Source organism: Mustelus asterias, chromosome 1 (genome assembly GCF_964213995.1).
Source record: "Mustelus asterias chromosome 1, sMusAst1.hap1.1, whole genome shotgun sequence".
NCBI lineage: Eukaryota > Metazoa > Chordata > Chondrichthyes > Carcharhiniformes > Triakidae > Mustelus > Mustelus asterias.
Genome location: NC_135801.1, coordinates 157,931,878 through 157,950,617, shown reverse-complemented (window position 1 = coordinate 157,950,617; position 18,740 = coordinate 157,931,878). Strand labels below are relative to the sequence as shown.

General features: G+C 43.3%; 1 protein-coding gene across 1 annotated transcript in view; it reads right to left on the bottom strand.

Annotated features, from left to right (window-relative positions):
* Positions 1–18,740, bottom strand: part of pdzd2 (PDZ domain containing 2) — a 486,622-nt gene that overhangs the window by 327,474 nt on the left and 140,408 nt on the right. The window contains exon 2 of the mRNA XM_078221651.1: positions 4,926–5,805. Coding sequence (XP_078077777.1) covers positions 4,926–5,413 — 488 coding nt within the window. The 5' untranslated portion in view covers positions 5,414–5,805. The remainder of the gene's footprint in view (positions 1–4,925; positions 5,806–18,740) is intronic.

The window sequence follows — 18,740 nt, the reverse complement described above, 5'->3', positions numbered from 1 at the left end:
TAGGATTCTAAAAGAAGTAGCTACAGAGATAGTGGATGCATTGGTTGTAATTTTACAAAAATCCATGGATTCTGGAGAAATACCGGAGAATTGGGAAACTGGCAATGTGACACACCTATTCAAAAAGGGAGGGAGGCAAAAATAAGCCGATTAGCCAACATCTATTGTTGGAAAAGTTTTGCAATCATTTATTAAGGAAGTAATTGCAGCACATTTGGAAAATCATAATCTAATCAAGCAGAGTCAACATGGCTTCATGCAAGGGAAATTGTGTCTGATTAAATAGATAGAGGGGAACCAGTAGATGTGTTGTATTTGGACTTCCAGAAGGTGTTCAACAAGATACCACACAAAAGATAAGAGCCCATGATGTTGGAAGTAATATATTGGCATGGATAGAAAATTGTCTAATGGGCAGGAAACAGTGTGTGGGGTAAGGGTTTCCTTTTCAGACTGGCAACCTGTAACTAGTGGGGTTCTACAGGGATCAGTGTTGGGACTGCAACTATTTATAATATATATTAATGACTTGGAGGAAGGAAGCGAATGTAATGTAGCCAAATTGGGAGATGACACAAAAATAAGTGGAAAGGCAAGTTGTGAGAGGGATACAAACAGTTTACAAGGAGATATTGATAGGTTAAGTGGGCAAAAAGTTGGCAAATAAAGTATAATGAAAAAATGTGAAGATGTTCATTTTGGAAGGGAGAACAAAAGAGCAGAATATTATTTAAATGGAGAAAAACTGCAGAAAGTTACAACACAAAGGGACTTGGGGGTACTTGTGCATGAAACACATAAAGCTGGCACATCGGTGCAGCAGGTAATCCGGAAGACTAATGGATGCTAGCCCTTATTTCAAGGGGTTGGAGTATACGAGTAGGGAAGCCTTTCTGCAACTATACAAGGTACTGGTGAGACCTCAAGAATGGGGTGATCTCATTAAAACACATAAGGAATGAAATTGGTCTGCACCAGCACATGAAATGGGAGAATCAGCAAATGATTTTTCACTGTGCCAATCTTCTTTCCACGAAAGCTCAAAGAACAATGGTTAGATTATTTTTGAAGACTTATTTCCATGTCTCACTTTTACTTGGTTTGAAACTGAAGAACGCTGCAGTCTTCTCCAGGTTAATGGAAAATAAAAACTGGTGCAGTAATTGCTGAATCTATTTCGCACTGCGGGCGAAGGCCTGTTTCACTCCAATGACAAAACCAAGGCGCCTGACAAGGTAGATGCTGGGAGGATGTTCCCTCCGGCTGGATCAGTGAATCAGAAGAAGAGGTCAGCCATTTATGGCTGAGATGTGGAGAAACTTCCTCACTCAAAGGGTTAGGAATCTTTGGAATCCTCTACTGTGGAGAGCTGTGGCTGTCAGTCATGGAGTACATTCAAGACAGAGGTTGATAGATTTTTGGGTACTTATGGAATCAAGAGCGCTGGAGCAGAAGCTGAGGCAGAAGGCCAATTATAATTGATTGGCAGGGCAGCCTTGAGGGGCCATATGGCCTACTTCCACTCTTATTTTGTATGCTCAAATTATAGATAGCATTGAGTAAAAGCAGTGAGAGTGATTCATACCCTCTTGTGGCAGCTCAGGAGAGTGGTTTCAGTAATACTAAAGTCCCTGCGGTTTTTCCACTTGTCTATTTCCAAATAAATCTCACAGAATAGTGAGGGATGCAAGTTCAGGAGAATGGGAGGAGTTACATTACTGAACACAGGCTCTCTCACTGAATGTAAATGCTAATGATGATCTACAGCAAGTGCGGAAGCAGCAATAACTCCTTTATTTAAAAAGCCAAACATAAAGGCATATCTAGTTAATAACATGATCCCTTGGACCCAAAAGCAACAAAACGACAACTCAGGAATTGTTGTCATCAGGTTTCTACGAGGGCAATTTGCCTCCCATTACAAGGACAACTTGGATAAATACGGCATATTTAATATAATGAAACACTCCAAGGTGCCTCACAGGGACATAATAACACAAGTCCTGATACTGAGCCACATATGATGATATTGGGCCAGATTCGGTCCAGTAGGTAGACTTTAAGGAGTGTCTTCAAGGAAGAAAGCAAGGTAGAGGCTTAGGGGATGGAATTCCAGACTTAGAGTCAGGGCAGCTGAAGGCACAGTCACCAATGGTGAAGCAATTAAAAATGAGAATGCTCTGGAGGCTTGAATTAGAGGAATGCAGATATCTCAGCAGGGTGTGCTGCAGCTGGAGGAGATCACAGAGACAGGGAGGGGAGAAGCCATGGGGGCATTTGAAAACAATTGGCTATTAATAGGCTGGAGGTAGGATTTCTGCTCCTCTTTAACAGAAAGCCATACCTCAAGAGGGTTTCTGGATCCAAAATCTGGGTGAGTGTTTGAGGGTGTCAAGTTGGCAGGTCCTGATGAGGAGGATGAAGGGAGTGGAGGTAAAACTTTGGGCAGGGGAATGGTACTGTCCAATATGCCCAGGTGACCCACTAATGACTCCCCCACCAACCTGCTTAGGGAAACCTGCTGGGATGGCCACTTGGCATTGGCCTTTCCCACTGCTGGGATTTAATTGCCCATTTAATGGTCTCACTTGCAAGTGGATTGCCCAATGCTGGCCCCACCACAGCTACAATTGAGGTGGGGGCAATGGCAGATGTTTAGGTGGTAGGCAGGCCACCCAATGGATATAACAAGCTTGCCTACCTTCAAACATGCTGGTGGGCAAGTGTGGAATCCAGCCTTAATTTCAATACTGTTAAATGCAGAAGAACACTTCATGCACAATAATGTACTCTTAACACATCTGTACACTCCCACAGTACTGGTCAATTTAATGGTCACTTACCTTTTAAGGATAAGGCCCTATCATTAGAAAAAATGATGAAAGAAGCTTTTCTACAACGCCATACAAGAGCAAAATGGACCCTTTTCTGTTAAATGTCCTAGAGATGTTTAGAATTTATCCTGTGTTGAGGTGTTTCTGAGCATCGGGTGAATTATTTTTATTCAGAAGATTTGTACAGCAAACACTACATTAAGGTTATGTTACACTTATGAAAAAGTCTGCCTCAACAGATTATTTAAATTTAAATTGTATATATTCATAGGAAATTGTTAAATAATTGCAACATTCCCTCTAATAACATAAAAGCAAAACACTGTGGATGCTGGAATCTGAAACAAAAGTAGAAAATGCTGGAAAATCTCAGCAGGTCTGACAGAATCCACGGAGAGAAAACAGAGCTCATGTTTCAAGACTGGATGATCTTTCATCAGAGCTCAACCCTTCATCAGAGCCCTCTAATAACACCTTTGTTCTGTGTGGAATATGAATATTACAAAGAATCTAAAACTCCCTCTGGACTGGGGAAGAATGAGCTCTCTTAGAGGTGGAGATTCATACATGTTATAATATCGAGCCGCATCTCAACTTACTTCATCTAACCTGATGAACATATCTTTCTATCCCCTTTGTCACCCAAGTGTTTATCTAGCTTTTGCTTTAATCTCTGCCGTTTGCCTCAAATTACTCCATGTGGCACCAAGTTGCACATTAGAACCGATTTTTGAATTTTCTTTATCTTTCAATAATAATATCCAAACTGGGACTTTTATTTTTTTGTGAGCAAAGTATCTGGTAAAATATTAGTATAATAAGCAATAATGAGTGTACTTTAATTATTATGTACATTATTGAGAAGCACAGAAACAGTTATTAGAAACACTTTTAAACACATCACAGGAGTCATAAAGACAAATGGTTGAAATCCAAAGTATAGGAGAATTCGCTATAAATAAATAGAGCAAATCAGAGATGCAAAGATATTTTTGATTCCTTTTCTAGCTAGGTGCAAAATAATGTTTTCACACATGCTCCTTTTTTCATGATTGACACCCCCGTCTCACACATATACCAGAAGTGTGAGAATCATTCTTCACCAACACCTCAGGCTCAAATTACACGCCATAGACAACATGTGAATTACTATCCTTTGAAAATGTTCAATATATAACATCCTGTGATTCAGCTGATGACACTAAAATTGTAGGATACCTATCCATGACAGTTCAGAAAATTACGTACGTTAATTTCTCTTCATTGTTGGTCTCTACTGTTTATATTATGTATGCTTATGCCAAATAATTAAAGGTTATATTAAACCAGCCTACTCTTGACTGTTTCTAACTGAATGGGCAGTTCAATGTTCAAAGATCGCCGAATCCATACTTAGTCGTTCGGTAGTACAGAACTTAATTACTGCTGAGAACAGTTACACATCGAAGCTTTTGTTTTGCACTCATCAGGGCACAACAGGCAAGGTACAGACCAAACCCAACAGTACGTTGGCATGCACTGGAAGCCACATATAAAAGGCCCTGTTCTTTGTGGAAAGAAAGAAATCAACTCACATTGCACCTGTTTCAGCTAAACAAAACTAGTGACTGCTGTCTGTTGATTCATTCTGTGGAGATGCCGGCGTTGGACTGGGGCAAACACAGTAAGAGTTTTAACAACACCAGGTTAAAGTCCAACAGGTTTATTTGGTAGCAAATGGTAGCTAATGGCATTTGCTACCAAATAAACCTGTTGGACTTTAACCTGGTGTTGTTAAAACTCTTATTGTGTTGATTCATTCCCCAGGGCAGTGCCTTGACCAGTCAGGGTCAAACTGCCTCATTTAAATTTCAAACAATGCTTGGAAGTTATCAGTTAATCACCACCAACTGGTGCATTCTCCATGGCAACACCTCTGCTAATCAGAGTTCACTTGCCAACCAATCAGCACTCTTCTCATACAGTATAAGTTGTTATTTGCATGAATATCAGTATAAGGGGAAGAGTGTCCTGATGAGTACAAGATGAAAAGCTTTAACGTGTCCTTTTTTGTCAGCAATAATCCACATTCATAGCATGTTCAGTGCTTACCTGGCACCCGCAACATCAACACCAACCATTAGCTGTCCATTCAACAACAACACCTCATCTCGGATTTTAATCTTCTCACACTTTGCAGCAGGACTGTGCTTCCTCACTTCAGTCACCCAGATATATCCAACATCCAGCACAGGGCCTTTGCTGCTCCTCTTTTTCTTTCTGGTTTTCCTGCTGTCTTGGTCACTTGGAGAATCAAAAAAGATTGGGACATTCCCAAAACGTATTCCAAGATTTTCTTTGTCTCCCTCTGCTCTGGTCAAGTGCGCTGTACAAATTTCAAAATCTTCTCTTTCCTTTGGGCCATGTTGTACAGCACTGGCGCCCACTCCAAAGTTCAAGTGTATGTATTCACAGAGCATCTGGATGGCTGAATGGCACAGCTGAAATCCAGGGGCTGGCTGCTCTTCCCTCAGCCTAATATGGAGCCAGTGTTCCAGGAGAGGGAGATAGAGCGCAGCACTTTCTGCAGTTATTGGCATTGTGAGCCCCCCAGCATATCCACATTATCTAAAATCACAGGCAGTGGAAAACATGTTGCTGATACACAGGTCACAAATCTTCAGATAATTGTCAATGGCCTCATGAAGCCCGCTCACTTTTAACTTAACAAATCATGTCTTGGGGCTTAAATGTCATCAAGGATAAAACAAGATATCTTTTTCCAATGTGTTCTGATGTTCTTTTTTTAAAGTTGTTAAAAAAACAAGTTGGACAGCACAATGAATATGGTGTTGTGGCAAAGAACATGTGAAGGGAGAGAGATAGTTCTTAAACGTGGACTGATAAAATACACTCACTAACGTTGTGTTGGATGTAATTTGGGACATCACAGAAGAAAAAAGCAGGTCATCCTTAATTCTGTCAAGGTCTTCTTCTTAAAAAAAAACAAAAGCATCGTTAAGGAAACATTTCAGAACGGTAAAAATAATTCAACAATACAATCTAAAAATTATTTTGGCAATAATACCAATTCCTTCTCTATTACTTGTCAACCTTTTTCCTCTGTGCAGTTAAGAGTCCTTGAACTGAAGAATGCATAATGTAATACCTACTTTCAAAAATGGCTCACTTAGGAAATCTCACATTGTAATCAGAAGGTTGTGAGTTCAAATCCCACACCTGAGTCCTGAGCACAAAATCTAGGCTGACCACTCCAATGCAGCATTGAGGCTGCGCTGTTCTTGATGCTTTGTCCAAAAGGATAATATACTGATGCACTGACTGCCCTCTCAAACAGGATTGATCCTCTGGCACTATTTGACGATGAGCAGGGGAAGTCTTGCCAGCGGCTTGGCCAATATTTATCCCTGAACCAACATCACGACGACAAAATATCTGCTGGTTATCACATGGTGCTGTGGGAGTTTGCTGTGTGCAAATTGGCTGCTGCTTTTCCTACATTACAACAGTGACTACATCTCAAAAGCACTTCAGTGGCTGTAAATCACTTTGGGACATCCTAAAGTTGTGAACACTTGAATAAATCTTTCAAAGTTCAAAACTCTGCCATTTAAAAGTAAACCTCTGATTCAGTGGCTGCATGATAATGTCAATGTCATGCCATTGCCAAATCATTTACACCATGATTTCTACATACACGTGGTAGCAGCTGGAAACTGGCTAAAATGCAGGAAAATGGCAATCAATCACTGTTGATTTCAATTGGGGAGGAACTATGATAAATACCTTCAAACTATTGTTGGGGTTGGTCATGGGAAAGTGGCAATAAAGCTCCAGGAAAACTGGAGTGGCAAAATAAAGCAGCGAGTTAGACTATAATTTCCTCATTATGTGGTCTTCAAGACTCCCTACGCCATAGATGCATCATTTCTATCGTTCAATCTCCAGGAGAATCTCAGCCATAAATTAATTTTGAAAAAGAAACTACAGCCAAATAAGTCAGTGAACTAATGTGTTCATAGATGATAGGGCATGGCTACCCCTATGAATCCTCGCACACATACATCCAATGTTTGTCAGGATATTTGGGGAAGGCAACACACACCAGTGAAACAAACAGTATTCAATTTACAAATTTACTGGTTCAAGAACACCAAAGGCACATGCCAAGTGTGGAGATCTGGACAGCGAGATGTCACTGAAAAGGGTAAGATACTGTATTCAATGCAGCAAGTTGACATCTCTGTGGACCTAGCCTGGAATTAATGAGAGAGTGAATTGGATTGTTTGCATGCACACTAAAATGTAAGTGATTTTTCCCCATGAGCACAGGAAACAGTGTTTCTGAAAGCAAGGGTAATGAACCTAAAGCGATTCTCGGCCTTTTGGTTAAGATCAAGTGTCAGGTCAAGCCCAGGATGGGGTGCAATGCCTTATCTTGTCAGCTTGGACCTTGTTTGTCTCTCTTGTGGGGACCATGAATTGGATTCAATTGAATTTTGAATTTGAATGGTTTTTGGAGGAAGCAAAGAGGTGGATTAAGGACTTGCCTAATCCATTCTGAGCATTGCCTTTGTAACTTTAAGAATGAAGCAAAAATATTTTTTTAAATGAAGGCTAACAACGGTGTTTACAATAGAGGGAACTCCAGACTGTTTGACATGTAAATTAGATCATAATTTATGTGAATCTTCAGGAGCCCTAAAGCATGGAAATGTGCACAGCATGTTACAGGAAAGATACTGACTGCCTCATTAGTGGAGAATGACCCCTAATGCAAACAGGACGTAAAGTGAAGACTAATAACTGCATCAGTATCCCGTAGGTTGGGTTTTAATTGTCATCTATGAAATTCAATGGATTTAACTTCCAAGCTCCTTTTCATTCAGTTTACCATGAAAAGAATACCATTGCCTTATATGTGGGAACAAAAATAAATTCCTAACCTCCAGCATCATATGAAAGCAATTTATGCATTCAGGAATCTCTGCTGTGATGCTTAACAAGCTGGTAACGATTTCTATATTTTCTCGTGCTGTTTTTCAATGCTATCTAATTGGGATGCATTTTTATTACCATAAATGATCGCATTGCGCTGGTCTTTTATTGTTTAGTGGTCTTCAGGCTATGAGGTGCAGGTGTTTTAAATAAAGGGGACACTCAATCTGACTTCATTAAACAACAGCTGGTGTTTCCGTTAGTGTAACCCAACTTCTCCTTCACCCTACTGGAATGCACAAGTCCTATTTTATACTCTGTTCATCCCATTATTGCTTTTGAGTAAAGCTTCCAGTCTACCAGTGCATAGGAACTGACACTATCTGTAAACACCAGGATTGTTTGACAGGCATTGTACAGATCACTCCTGTCCATCTCTACTGATCTCGCCGAGAGGACCTGTATTGACATTGTACTCCCAATAATGCAGACAAAACAAGCAGCTACTTTCCAGAGCGTTTCTGTTCTGCCCACAAGTGTCATTTAGTGGTAGAGGGATCTGGGTGGCCTGATACATGAATAATAAAGTTAGTATATAAGGTACAGCAAGTGAAGGCACATGCAATGCTGGCATTTATTGCAAAGGGGATGGAATATTAAAGTAGGGGAGTTTAATTGCAGCTGTACAAGGCTGTGGAGAGACCACATCTGGGGTAGAATTTTAAGGATGGTCAGCGATTGGCATGTGCTATCCCGAAAGTTGGTGCCTAACCGCAAAGCTAGCGACTCACTTGAGCATTGATTGGCAAACAGGACTTCCATCCGCCTCTGTAACTCCCACTCATGAGACCTGTCAACCAATCAAATTGACTGACAGCTCTTCAACACAGCCAAGCAAAGCGCTGCAGTGGCCAGAAGCAGTACTGCAATGGCCAGGCACAGCGCCATAGTGGCCAGAAGCAGTACTGCAATGGCCAGGCACAGCGCCGTAGTGGCCAGAAGCAGTACTGCAATGGCCAGGCACAGCGCCGTAGTGGCCAGAAGCAGTACTGCAATGGCCAGACACAGCGCTGATGTGGAGATGCTGGCGTTGGACTGGGGTAAGCACAGTAAGAAGTCTCACAACACCAGGTTAAAGTCCAACAGGTTTATTTGGCAGCACAAGCTTTCGGAGCACTGCCCCTTCATCCAGGGGCAGTGCTCCGAGAGCTGGCACAGCGCTGCAGTGACCAGAAGCAGTACTGCAATGGCCAGGCACACCGCTGCAGTGGCCAGAAGTAGTACTGTAGTGGCCAAAAGCAGTACTGATGTGGAGATGCCGGCGTTGGACTGGGGTAAACACAGTAAGAAGTCTCACAACACCAGATTAAAGTCCAACAGGTTTATTCCTTCATCAAGTGAGTGGGAGTTCTGTTCACAAACAGGGCATATAAAGACATAAACTCAATTTACAAAATAATGATTGGAATGCGAGTCTTTACAGGTAACCAAGTCTTAAAGGTACAAACAATGTGAGTGGAGAGAGGGTTAAGCACAGGTTAAAGAGATGTGTATTGTCTCCAGCCAGGACAGTTAGTGAGATTTTGCAAGCCCAGGCAAGTCATGGGGATTACAGATAGTGTGACATGAACCCAAGATCCCGGTTTAGGCCGTCCTCATGTGTGTGGAACTTGGCTATCAGTCTCTGCTCAGCGACTCTGCATTGTTGTGTGTTGTGAAGGCCGCCTTGGAGAATGCTTACCCGAAGATCAGAGGCTGAATGCCTGTGACCGCTGAAGTGTTCCCCAACAGGAAGAGAACACTCCTGCCTGGTGATTGTCGAGTGGGTTCATGTCACACTATTTATAACCCCCACGATTTGACTGACTGGTGTCAGTGGTATATCATCACCTACATCATGTATTAGCATATCTCGTCTGCTATCCCTTCATACTATATTATTGCGTGGCAGCGGTGGATCAAGTTCGAAGAGCTGAATGGCCTACTCCTGCTCGCAAGTCCTATATTCCTAACTCACACCAAGAAAAATCCTACAAGAGGGAAAATGACCAGTAACAACCAACTGTATCAATGAGTGCACATCCCTAGCACCTTTAACAAGAAATAGCAGACATTGGCATTGTTCCTTTTGGCTTTTGACTGGGTCTGGCTTTCAGCAGACCGTCTCCCAGCTTGACATTCCCAGTATGCTGATTCAATGGATATAGAATTTCCTGGCACAGAGCATGATGTTTCTCAGAACTGGCACAGCAATCTGAATCAGCTTTTGCCCAATGGCAGGGCGTTGGGACAGAGGGAGGGTTGGGCGGGGGGGAAAAGTCTGAGATCTCAGTTTTTAGCTCATTCCCTTTGTTCATTTATATCCATGATTCACAAGAGTCCTGAACACAGGACTGGACTTGCTCATAGTTGCCGGTTGTTTGTATATTTTGGACATTCTTTAAGAACTCAGAAACGCCGTCACAAAAACTCCTGTGATGCCTGGGCATACTGGAGAAAATTTTGCATCAAATTTATCTGAAGCCCAGGAAGTCAGAAGGTATGCTGTCTACAAAATGAAGGCCAACTCAATGAGCAGATGTGAGGATTAAGCTGCAGTCCGAACCAATCAAGACCAGCAGAGAGCAGAAAATCCTGGGTGTAACTTTCCAGACAGATTTGGCTTACATGTGTCCCATTGAGGGCAGGGCTGGACTAATTGTGAGTCCTCTGTGGCAAGAAACACAGAACCAGGCCCAAAACATTCTTCATACTGTACAAAGCCTATAGCCATCCAATCCTGGAATATGGCCATACACCATGGTGCACAGTGAGTCAACCTCAGATTACCAGTTACAAACTATGTAATATCACAAAAAAGGCAGCATCTATTACCTCCCAGGGTTTATCTGGTCAACTTGGCCAATTAATCTACAATGGCCTAGTAGTATTTTTGCTAGACTATCAATCCAGAAACTCAGCTAATGTTCTGGGGACAGGTTCAAAACCTGTCACAGCAGATAATGGAATTTGAATTCAATTTTAAAAAAATTTGGAATTAAGAATCTACTGGTGACCGTGAAACCATTGTCGATTGTCGGGAAAACCCATCTGGTTCACTAATGTCCTTTAGGGAAGGAGATCTGCCATCCTTGCCTGGTCTGGCCTATATGTGACTCCAGAGCTACAGTAATGTGGTTGACTCTCAACTCCCCTCCAAGGGCAACTAGGGATGGGCAATAAATGCTGGCCAGCCAGTGACGCCCATGTCTCATGAATGAAATTTTAAAAATGTGCAAACTCCAACTAATGAACAAAGGGCACCTAAATAAAGCAAGAATTATTGCAGAGCTCTCACTGCTGAGAGGTGAGGGCTGAACCAACCTTACATCAGAAGCACTGCACATTCTGATGTAAGGTCATCGACCTGAAACATTCTCTCTCCACAGATACAGCCTGACTGATTGAGTATTTCCAGCACTTTGTTTTCATCGTTATCCATTATTAGTTTTTGAAATGTTTTATTTGTCCTATTTACATTCCCAACTTTACAGTGTTTCCCTATAGTACTTAATTCCAACATGACAAAACCAGTATCTGATCTAGTCTGAGTGCCCAACCAGTTGACCTGTCCAGTCAGAACTTGTTCTGCCTCTTCTTTCGATATAAGATCAGGTTGGATGTAGTGTTCCTGATTTGGGTCCCAACCACAGGATGGAGAATTGGTGGGAGACCCACATCACCTCAGTGGGGTCCCTGGCACTGTGAGGCATCAGTGCTAACCTGTGAGAGGCCCAACCCAGTTAAGAAGCCACTGTTGAGCCTTCCCCGAGATTTAAGATCTGGTGGTGGAATTCCCATTCCCCGAGACCCGTCGGCCAGTCAGTGGCCAACAGCCCTCTGTTGCCTATTAACGCCACCAAGAGCAGTGGCTGCTACCAGTAATGCACCCAACAAAGATATATGGTCGATGAGGGACCCAGGTGAGTGAGGGCAGCATGAGAATTGCAGGGAGGGGGCCGCTGACGAGGGGGAGGTGACAGGTCAGATACAAGGGCAGGGGGTGGCTCTCAGCAGACACCTGATGCCTGGTCCCTCGATTGGGCACTAAAGAAGCTAAGCCCTTCAGCTGTAACGAGAAAACCATGCAATTTAACGACAAATCCCTGAGTCATCCCTGGTTGGATCAGAGTTGATGACCTTTAAATGGCTCATTAATGAGGCTAATTAGCCAGCAGGCTGGTTTCCTGTGTCACCCTGTCACTAATGTAATAGCTTCCAAACCCACGACCACATCCATCTAGAGGGACAAGGGCAGCAGATACATGGGAACACCACCACCTTCGAGTTCCCCTCCAAACCACTCACCATCCCGACTTGGAAATATATCGCCGTTCCTTTACAGTCACTGGGTCAAAATCCTGGAATTCCCTCCCTAACGGCATTGTGGGTCAACCCACAGCACATGGACTGCAGCGATTCAAGAAGCGGCTCACCTCCACCTTCTCAAGGGCAACTAGGGATGGGCAATAAATGTTGGTCAGCCAGCGACATCCCATGAATGAAAAAGAAAAGTTTTCCCACCAGTGGAAGAGTTCATGGGGAGGAGGAAAATACATTTTAAACGCAGTCTGAGGCATTCTTTAAAGATGGCGCCCGGATCTCTGTGGCGTCAGCCTTGCCAGCTCTATGAGGCCCCACCCCACCAGAGTGACACACCCCCAGATGCACTAAGAAATTGGTCTGAAAATGCAGCTGTGTTTGTGGAGAGATAGGTGCTGATTTTCAATCAGACCCTGACAGACAAATTTTCGGACAATTTGCCCAAAGTCTGTTTACCCTTGTGCCACATCGACCTCTGCACCCAATCCCCTCTGAATTTTTCTTGACTCTTGCTCGTCCCGCTTGCCCTGCAGGCGACAGGAGGTAGTGGATGTCCATTTCCATTTACCGGCTCGTCCCTCCCTCTCAGGCTCTCACTGGAGGTATCTCCTCCAGAATGCCCCATCCCCCTGGCACTTGGGCAATGCCACTTTAAGAGGGCCACCCATCCAGTGGTTGCAGAAACATCACCCTGATCTACACCCCTTTTAGGCGCCTTTCCAATCAGCCCCCTGCAAAGAGGATGAATTGCTCAAAATGATCTAAAACTAAACAATATTTGCGCTTCTTCTTTGCAATTAAATGCAAAGGCCTCAATGGTCTGTCAAGTGCAGCTGCTGCAGTAACAGCTGATCTTTCCCACCCTTTAGACACTGGTAAGCCTTCAAATTTCCCTCCCTGCTGCTTGTAAAATGTTGAAGAGCTATTAGAATTGCTGTCAAATCCCCCTGAACCATTTTAATCAACTGTCAGAGAATCAGAGAATCCCTGAGTTGCAGAAGGAGACCATTTAGCCCATCAAACCTGCACTAAAAACAATCCCACTCAGCCCCTATCCCTGTAACCCCACATACTTACCCTGCTAATCCCCCTGACGTTAAGGGGCAATTTATCATTGCCAGTCAACTTAACAGACACAGCTTTGGAGTGCGGGAGGAAATCGGAGCACCTGGAGGAAACCTGTGCGGAATGTGCAAACTCTGACGAAGGAGCGGCGCTCCGAAAGCTTATGGTATTTGCTACCAAATAAACCTGTTGGACTTTAGCCTGGTGTTGTGAGACTTCTTACTGGCCTCATCTCTTTACAGTGAGAACCGCAATGTAACTTGCATTGCAAAATTAAAAGCTCAAAGGACAAGAGGACCGGTTTTTCCCTAAAAATAATTTTGCTGCACATTTCTTCATTGTAAATGGTGTTCCACATGATCACCAGCAATATCATCAGGTTCAACTTTACCATCTTGTCAGAGGGCTACAGCATGTTCCAATATGTACCACTCCAGCTGCGTTTCAGGGCTGTCAAGCATCAAATCTGAAGCAAAATAATAACTACCGTATCTTCTCTCCATTTTGTAAGATTAATTGATGTTTTGTACACCTCGTATCATTTTCACTCATTCATTTTGAATGCATCATGGTATTCATAATATCAGTTAATAACAAGCCCCTATTGTATTCCAAATGCTGAAACAGCAACCTCTTTGCTGTTAATTACAGTGAAATACCTTACATTATCCCACACTCCTTTAAACTGGCAGCACTCTAACATGTGCTCACACACAAAGAGAGAACTAGTCTCAAATAAAATGCTGGCACAGCTGTGCAATGGATTTCTCAAGGTGAAAATCTCTTTTGTCAACAACAGCTTACTATTGAATTAAAAACACAAGACCTGGGGATCTCCAGGTCTCCCAGGATGTTTGGGAATCACCGTTTGAACTATATTTGTTTGCACTCTGACACTGTTGTTTCACAACAGATTTCTGTCCACACCAGTTGCCAGAGGGGGAAAAAATTAAATATGATAAAAAGCATCACTATAATCATCAACTCCACCCTTGGCTCAATGACTTATGCTGGTTTTTGAGTTCATTTGATCAGTTGAGCATCACATGCACTGGCAATGTAACAATGCTGCTCTGTTTCTAATAAGTGAACTGCTGTTAAGTGAACCATGGACGAGGCTCACTATATGTATGCAGTAAGTCAATCCTGCATTATTATAAATATGACATTTCCTCAAATCCTTCTCACAACACCAAAACGTGCTTCATCCACTACAACCATTTATCTGTAAAGCAATATATAAAACATACGAACCTTTCATGTGAACGCAATTACAGTAAATGGCTGGGGCTCATTCTCGTCCTACTCATGTGGCAGATTCAGCCTAACCTGCAATCTCACTTTAATTGTCACAAAGTCAACGGATAAACTTTGATTTAAATAAAAACTTTCTCATTTTCATTAAAAAATAAATTTGTTGCATGTGCTACACGACCATGAATAATACTGGCTTGATTCAGTGGTTTAAAAAGTTTGCAATAAAAACAGTAATAAAACCTTCAGCTTTAACTGGCTTCAGAAAGAACGCTAGCTTGTGAGTTATGGCAGCCTCTGCACTTGTTGAGTGTGTTACATTGTATATGTCAACATGTAACTGAATATGTACACATGTATTGGGTGAGTGGATCAATCTCCTTTCTCTGGCAATTATTCACTGGCACAGAGCACTTACACTATTTCCACAGCAAACAATGTACACTGTAGACCGGGCATGTTACAGTGTCATGGAAGCGTGAAGGCAGTCCTGGTAGCTAGTTGTGGCAACTGTCTTTGGATTTATTTCTCTCAGTGCCCATGGTACTGATGTCTGAGTCATTGGGCCCTATTTTACCATTTTGATTCTAAGTGCTGGGAGAAATTGAAACTGGCAGTGTTTCAGATCCGACTTTTAGACCTGTTCTCAGGCGCCCCCATACACACTCTGTCTGTAAAAATATCAGCGATTCTGAATCGCACTGCACCAGCTTGTGGGTGGTGCTTAACACACCCACAAGCAGGATATAAATCAGTTGGAGACTTGGGCGGAGAGATGGCAGATGGAGTTTAATCCGGACAAATGTGAGGTAAAGCATTTTGGAAAGTCTAATACAGATAGGAAATATACAGTAAATGGCAGAACCCTTAAGAGTATTGATAGGCAAAGGGATCTGGGTGTACAGGTACACAGGTCACCGAAAGTGGCAATGCAGGTGGAGAAGGTAGTCAAGAAGGCATACGGCATGCTTGCCTTCAACGGCCGGGGTATTGAGTTTAAAAATTGGCAAGTCATGTTGCAGCTTTATAGAACCTTAGTGAGGCCGCACTTGGAATATAGTGTTCAATTCTGGTCGCCACACTACCAGAAGGATGTGGAGGCTTTGGAGAGGGTACAGAAAAGATTTACCAGGATGCTGCCTGGTATGGAGGGCATTAGCTATGAGGAGAGGTTGGAGAAACCTGGTTTGTTCTGACTGAAACGATGAAGGTTGAGGGGTGACCTGATAGAAGTCTACAAGATTATGAGAGGCATGGACAGAGTGGATAGTCAGAAGTTTTTTCCCAGGGTGGAAGAGTCAATTACACAGGGGGCACAGGTTTAAGGTGCGAGGGGCAAGGTTTAAAGGAGATATACAAGGCAGACATTTTACACAGAGGGTGGTGGGTGCCTGGAACTCGTTGCCGGGGAGTTAGTGGAAGCGGTAGTGACTTTTATGGGGCATCTCGACAAATACATGAATAGGGTGAGAGTAGAGGGATATGGTCCCCGGATGGGTAGGTGGTTTTAGTTCAGTCAGGCAGCATGGTCAGTGCAGGCTTGGAGGGCCGAAGGGCCTGTTCCTGTGCTGTAATTTTCTTTGTTCTTTGAAATCCTGCAGCTCAGATCGGCGCCTCCAACTGCGCATGTGCAAAAAAAAAATAGAATGCAGCTGTCCTGCCACATCGCTCCTGGGCCAGATAATGCCTCCCCCTGACCCCTACAGACATTATCCCACGCCCCTCAACATTACTGACTCCCTTATCCCCCCACCCCCTCCGCCACTCAGGCCGATCACGGGCCCCTCCTCCCCCACACACCCCGATCGCAAGCAGCGAGCCATCGGACTCTCGGCACTTACCTCCTCACTAACTGGAGCGCCCAAATCAGACTTTTGTGGAGCATGTCAGTTTCATGCCAAATCTGGATGAGCGAACATGGTGGTAAAGGGGGAAGTGCCAGTAAAGTTGGGCATGCATGCAAATACATTTAAATGGCTGTCGTGCCATTTCAGGCGCGATCCCGATTGCGGCCATTTTCGGGCCTTGGTAAAGGGGGAACTGGCACGGACACTATTTGCTTCATGCCCGACTTTACCAAATTTCCATGCCCAAATATGGGTGCAACCTGATGGTAAAAGCGGGCCCATTGAGTCATAGAGATATACAGCATGGAAACAGGCCCCCTGGCCCAACCCGTACATGTTGACTAGGTTTCCTAAACTGAACTGGTCCCATTTGCCTGCATTTGGCCCATATCCTTCTAAACCTTTCCTATCCATGTATCGGTCCAAATGTCTTTTAAACGTTGCAGTTGTATCCGCCTCTGGCAGCTCATTCCATAGACGCACCACCCTCTATGTGAAAAGGTTGCCACTCAAGTCCCTTTTAAACTTTTCCCCTCTCACCTTAGACCTATGCCCTCTAGTTCTGGACTCCCCTACCCTGGGGAAAATATCCTTGGCTATTCACCTTATTTATGCCCTTCATGATTTTATAAACCTCTATAAGGTCACCACTCATCCTCCTACGCTCCAGGAGAAAAAATCCCAGTGTATCCAGCCTCTCCTTATAATCCAAACCTTCCAGTCCGGTAACATCCTTGTAAATCTTTTTTGCACTCTTTCCAATTTAATAACTGGTTAATTTGGTTAAATTTGCACAATGCTACCACAGCTTTGTGAGATCCAAGTGCAAATTCTATTTGATTCTTACTTCCCAGCATCCTAACCCTTGTTGGGTAGCATTGCCTGCGCACTGACAGCATCTAGTAACTCAGACAAGAGACCAGCCGCACGATAATAATATCAGGCTTCTGCCAATCGCCCTGCCAATGCCAGGAAGATTGCCTTGGTGAGGGTGGAATATGGGTGCCCCAGGACTGGGGAATCTGCTACAGAGAAGCAGAGACTGGTATCTTTTGGCCAATAGAATAGGGGAGCTACTTCTTTTAAAATTCATGAGGCTTGTGACTATAATTAATACAGAAACATAGAAACTAGAAACAGGAGTAGGCCATTTGGCCTTCGAGCCTACTCTGCCATTCATTTTGATCATGGCTGATCATCAAATTCAATATCCTGATCCCTTCCTTCCCCCAAATCCCTTGATCCCTTTAGCCCCAAGAGCTTTATCTAATTTCTTCTTGAAATCAGACAACGTTTTGGCCTCAGTTACATTCTGTGGTAGCGAATTCCACAGATTCTCCACCCTCTGGGTGAAGAAATTTCTCCTCACCTCAGTTCTAAAAGGTTTACCCCTTATCCTCAAACTATGACCCTCTAGTTCTGGACTCCCCCACCATTGGGAACATTCTTTCTGAATCTACCCTGTCTAACTCTGTTAGAATTTTCTAAGTTTCTATGGGATCTCCTCTCACTCTTCTAAACTCTGTAACTACAATTGATCACTCTTCTTTCGCCATCACTGTGACAGCAATGAGACTAAATATGACACATGATTCATTTGCTCTGTTAAGAGCACAGCCTATGTTATACCCCAGGGTATTCCAAATCTAAGAAGGGAAACTTGAAACACCTGTCCTCAACACTGGAGGGAGGCGATGGCCTAGTAACATTATCGCTAGATTATTAATCCAGAAACTCAACTACATTCTGAGGATCCAGGTTCAAATCCCGCTATGGCAGCTGGTGGAATTTGAAATCAATAAAAAAAAGTCTGGGTTTAAGAATCTACTGATGACCATGAAACCATTGTCAGAAAATCCCATCTAGTTCACTAATGTCCTTTAGGGAAGGAAATCTGCCGTCCTTACCTGGATTGGCCTACATGTGACTCCAGAGCCACAGCAATGTGGTTGGACTCTCAACTGCCCTCTGAACAAGAGCAACCTGGGATGGGCAATAAATGCTGGCCAGCCAGTAATGCCCCATGTCCCACAAATGAATAAAAAAGCCCAGTATTTTTGCAATTTGTTATAATGTGAGGAAAGGTGTGAAAACCAGGGAAGGATGTGTCAAGGCCATCTTTGTGATCATTTTAAAACAAAATAAATGTTTATTAAACAGTGAAATGCAACAAGAAAGTCAACTAAAAATACACTTTAACTCAGTGGCTATACACAGTATTCCTAAATTTACCCAGTTCCAAACCCCTTTATTTCCCTAACTTCAAAGCTAGTCCTCCCCAAACAACATCCCACAGGGTTTTATAAACTACAGGCAAGATCCAGTAAGAGGCACACCAGGCACACACATTTCTTCAGATTGCTTCTGAGGTGAGGCAGAACAACTGATTGTTCAAATAGGCTTTTCTACAGACCCAGCTTGTTGGGAGTTCACAGAGCTT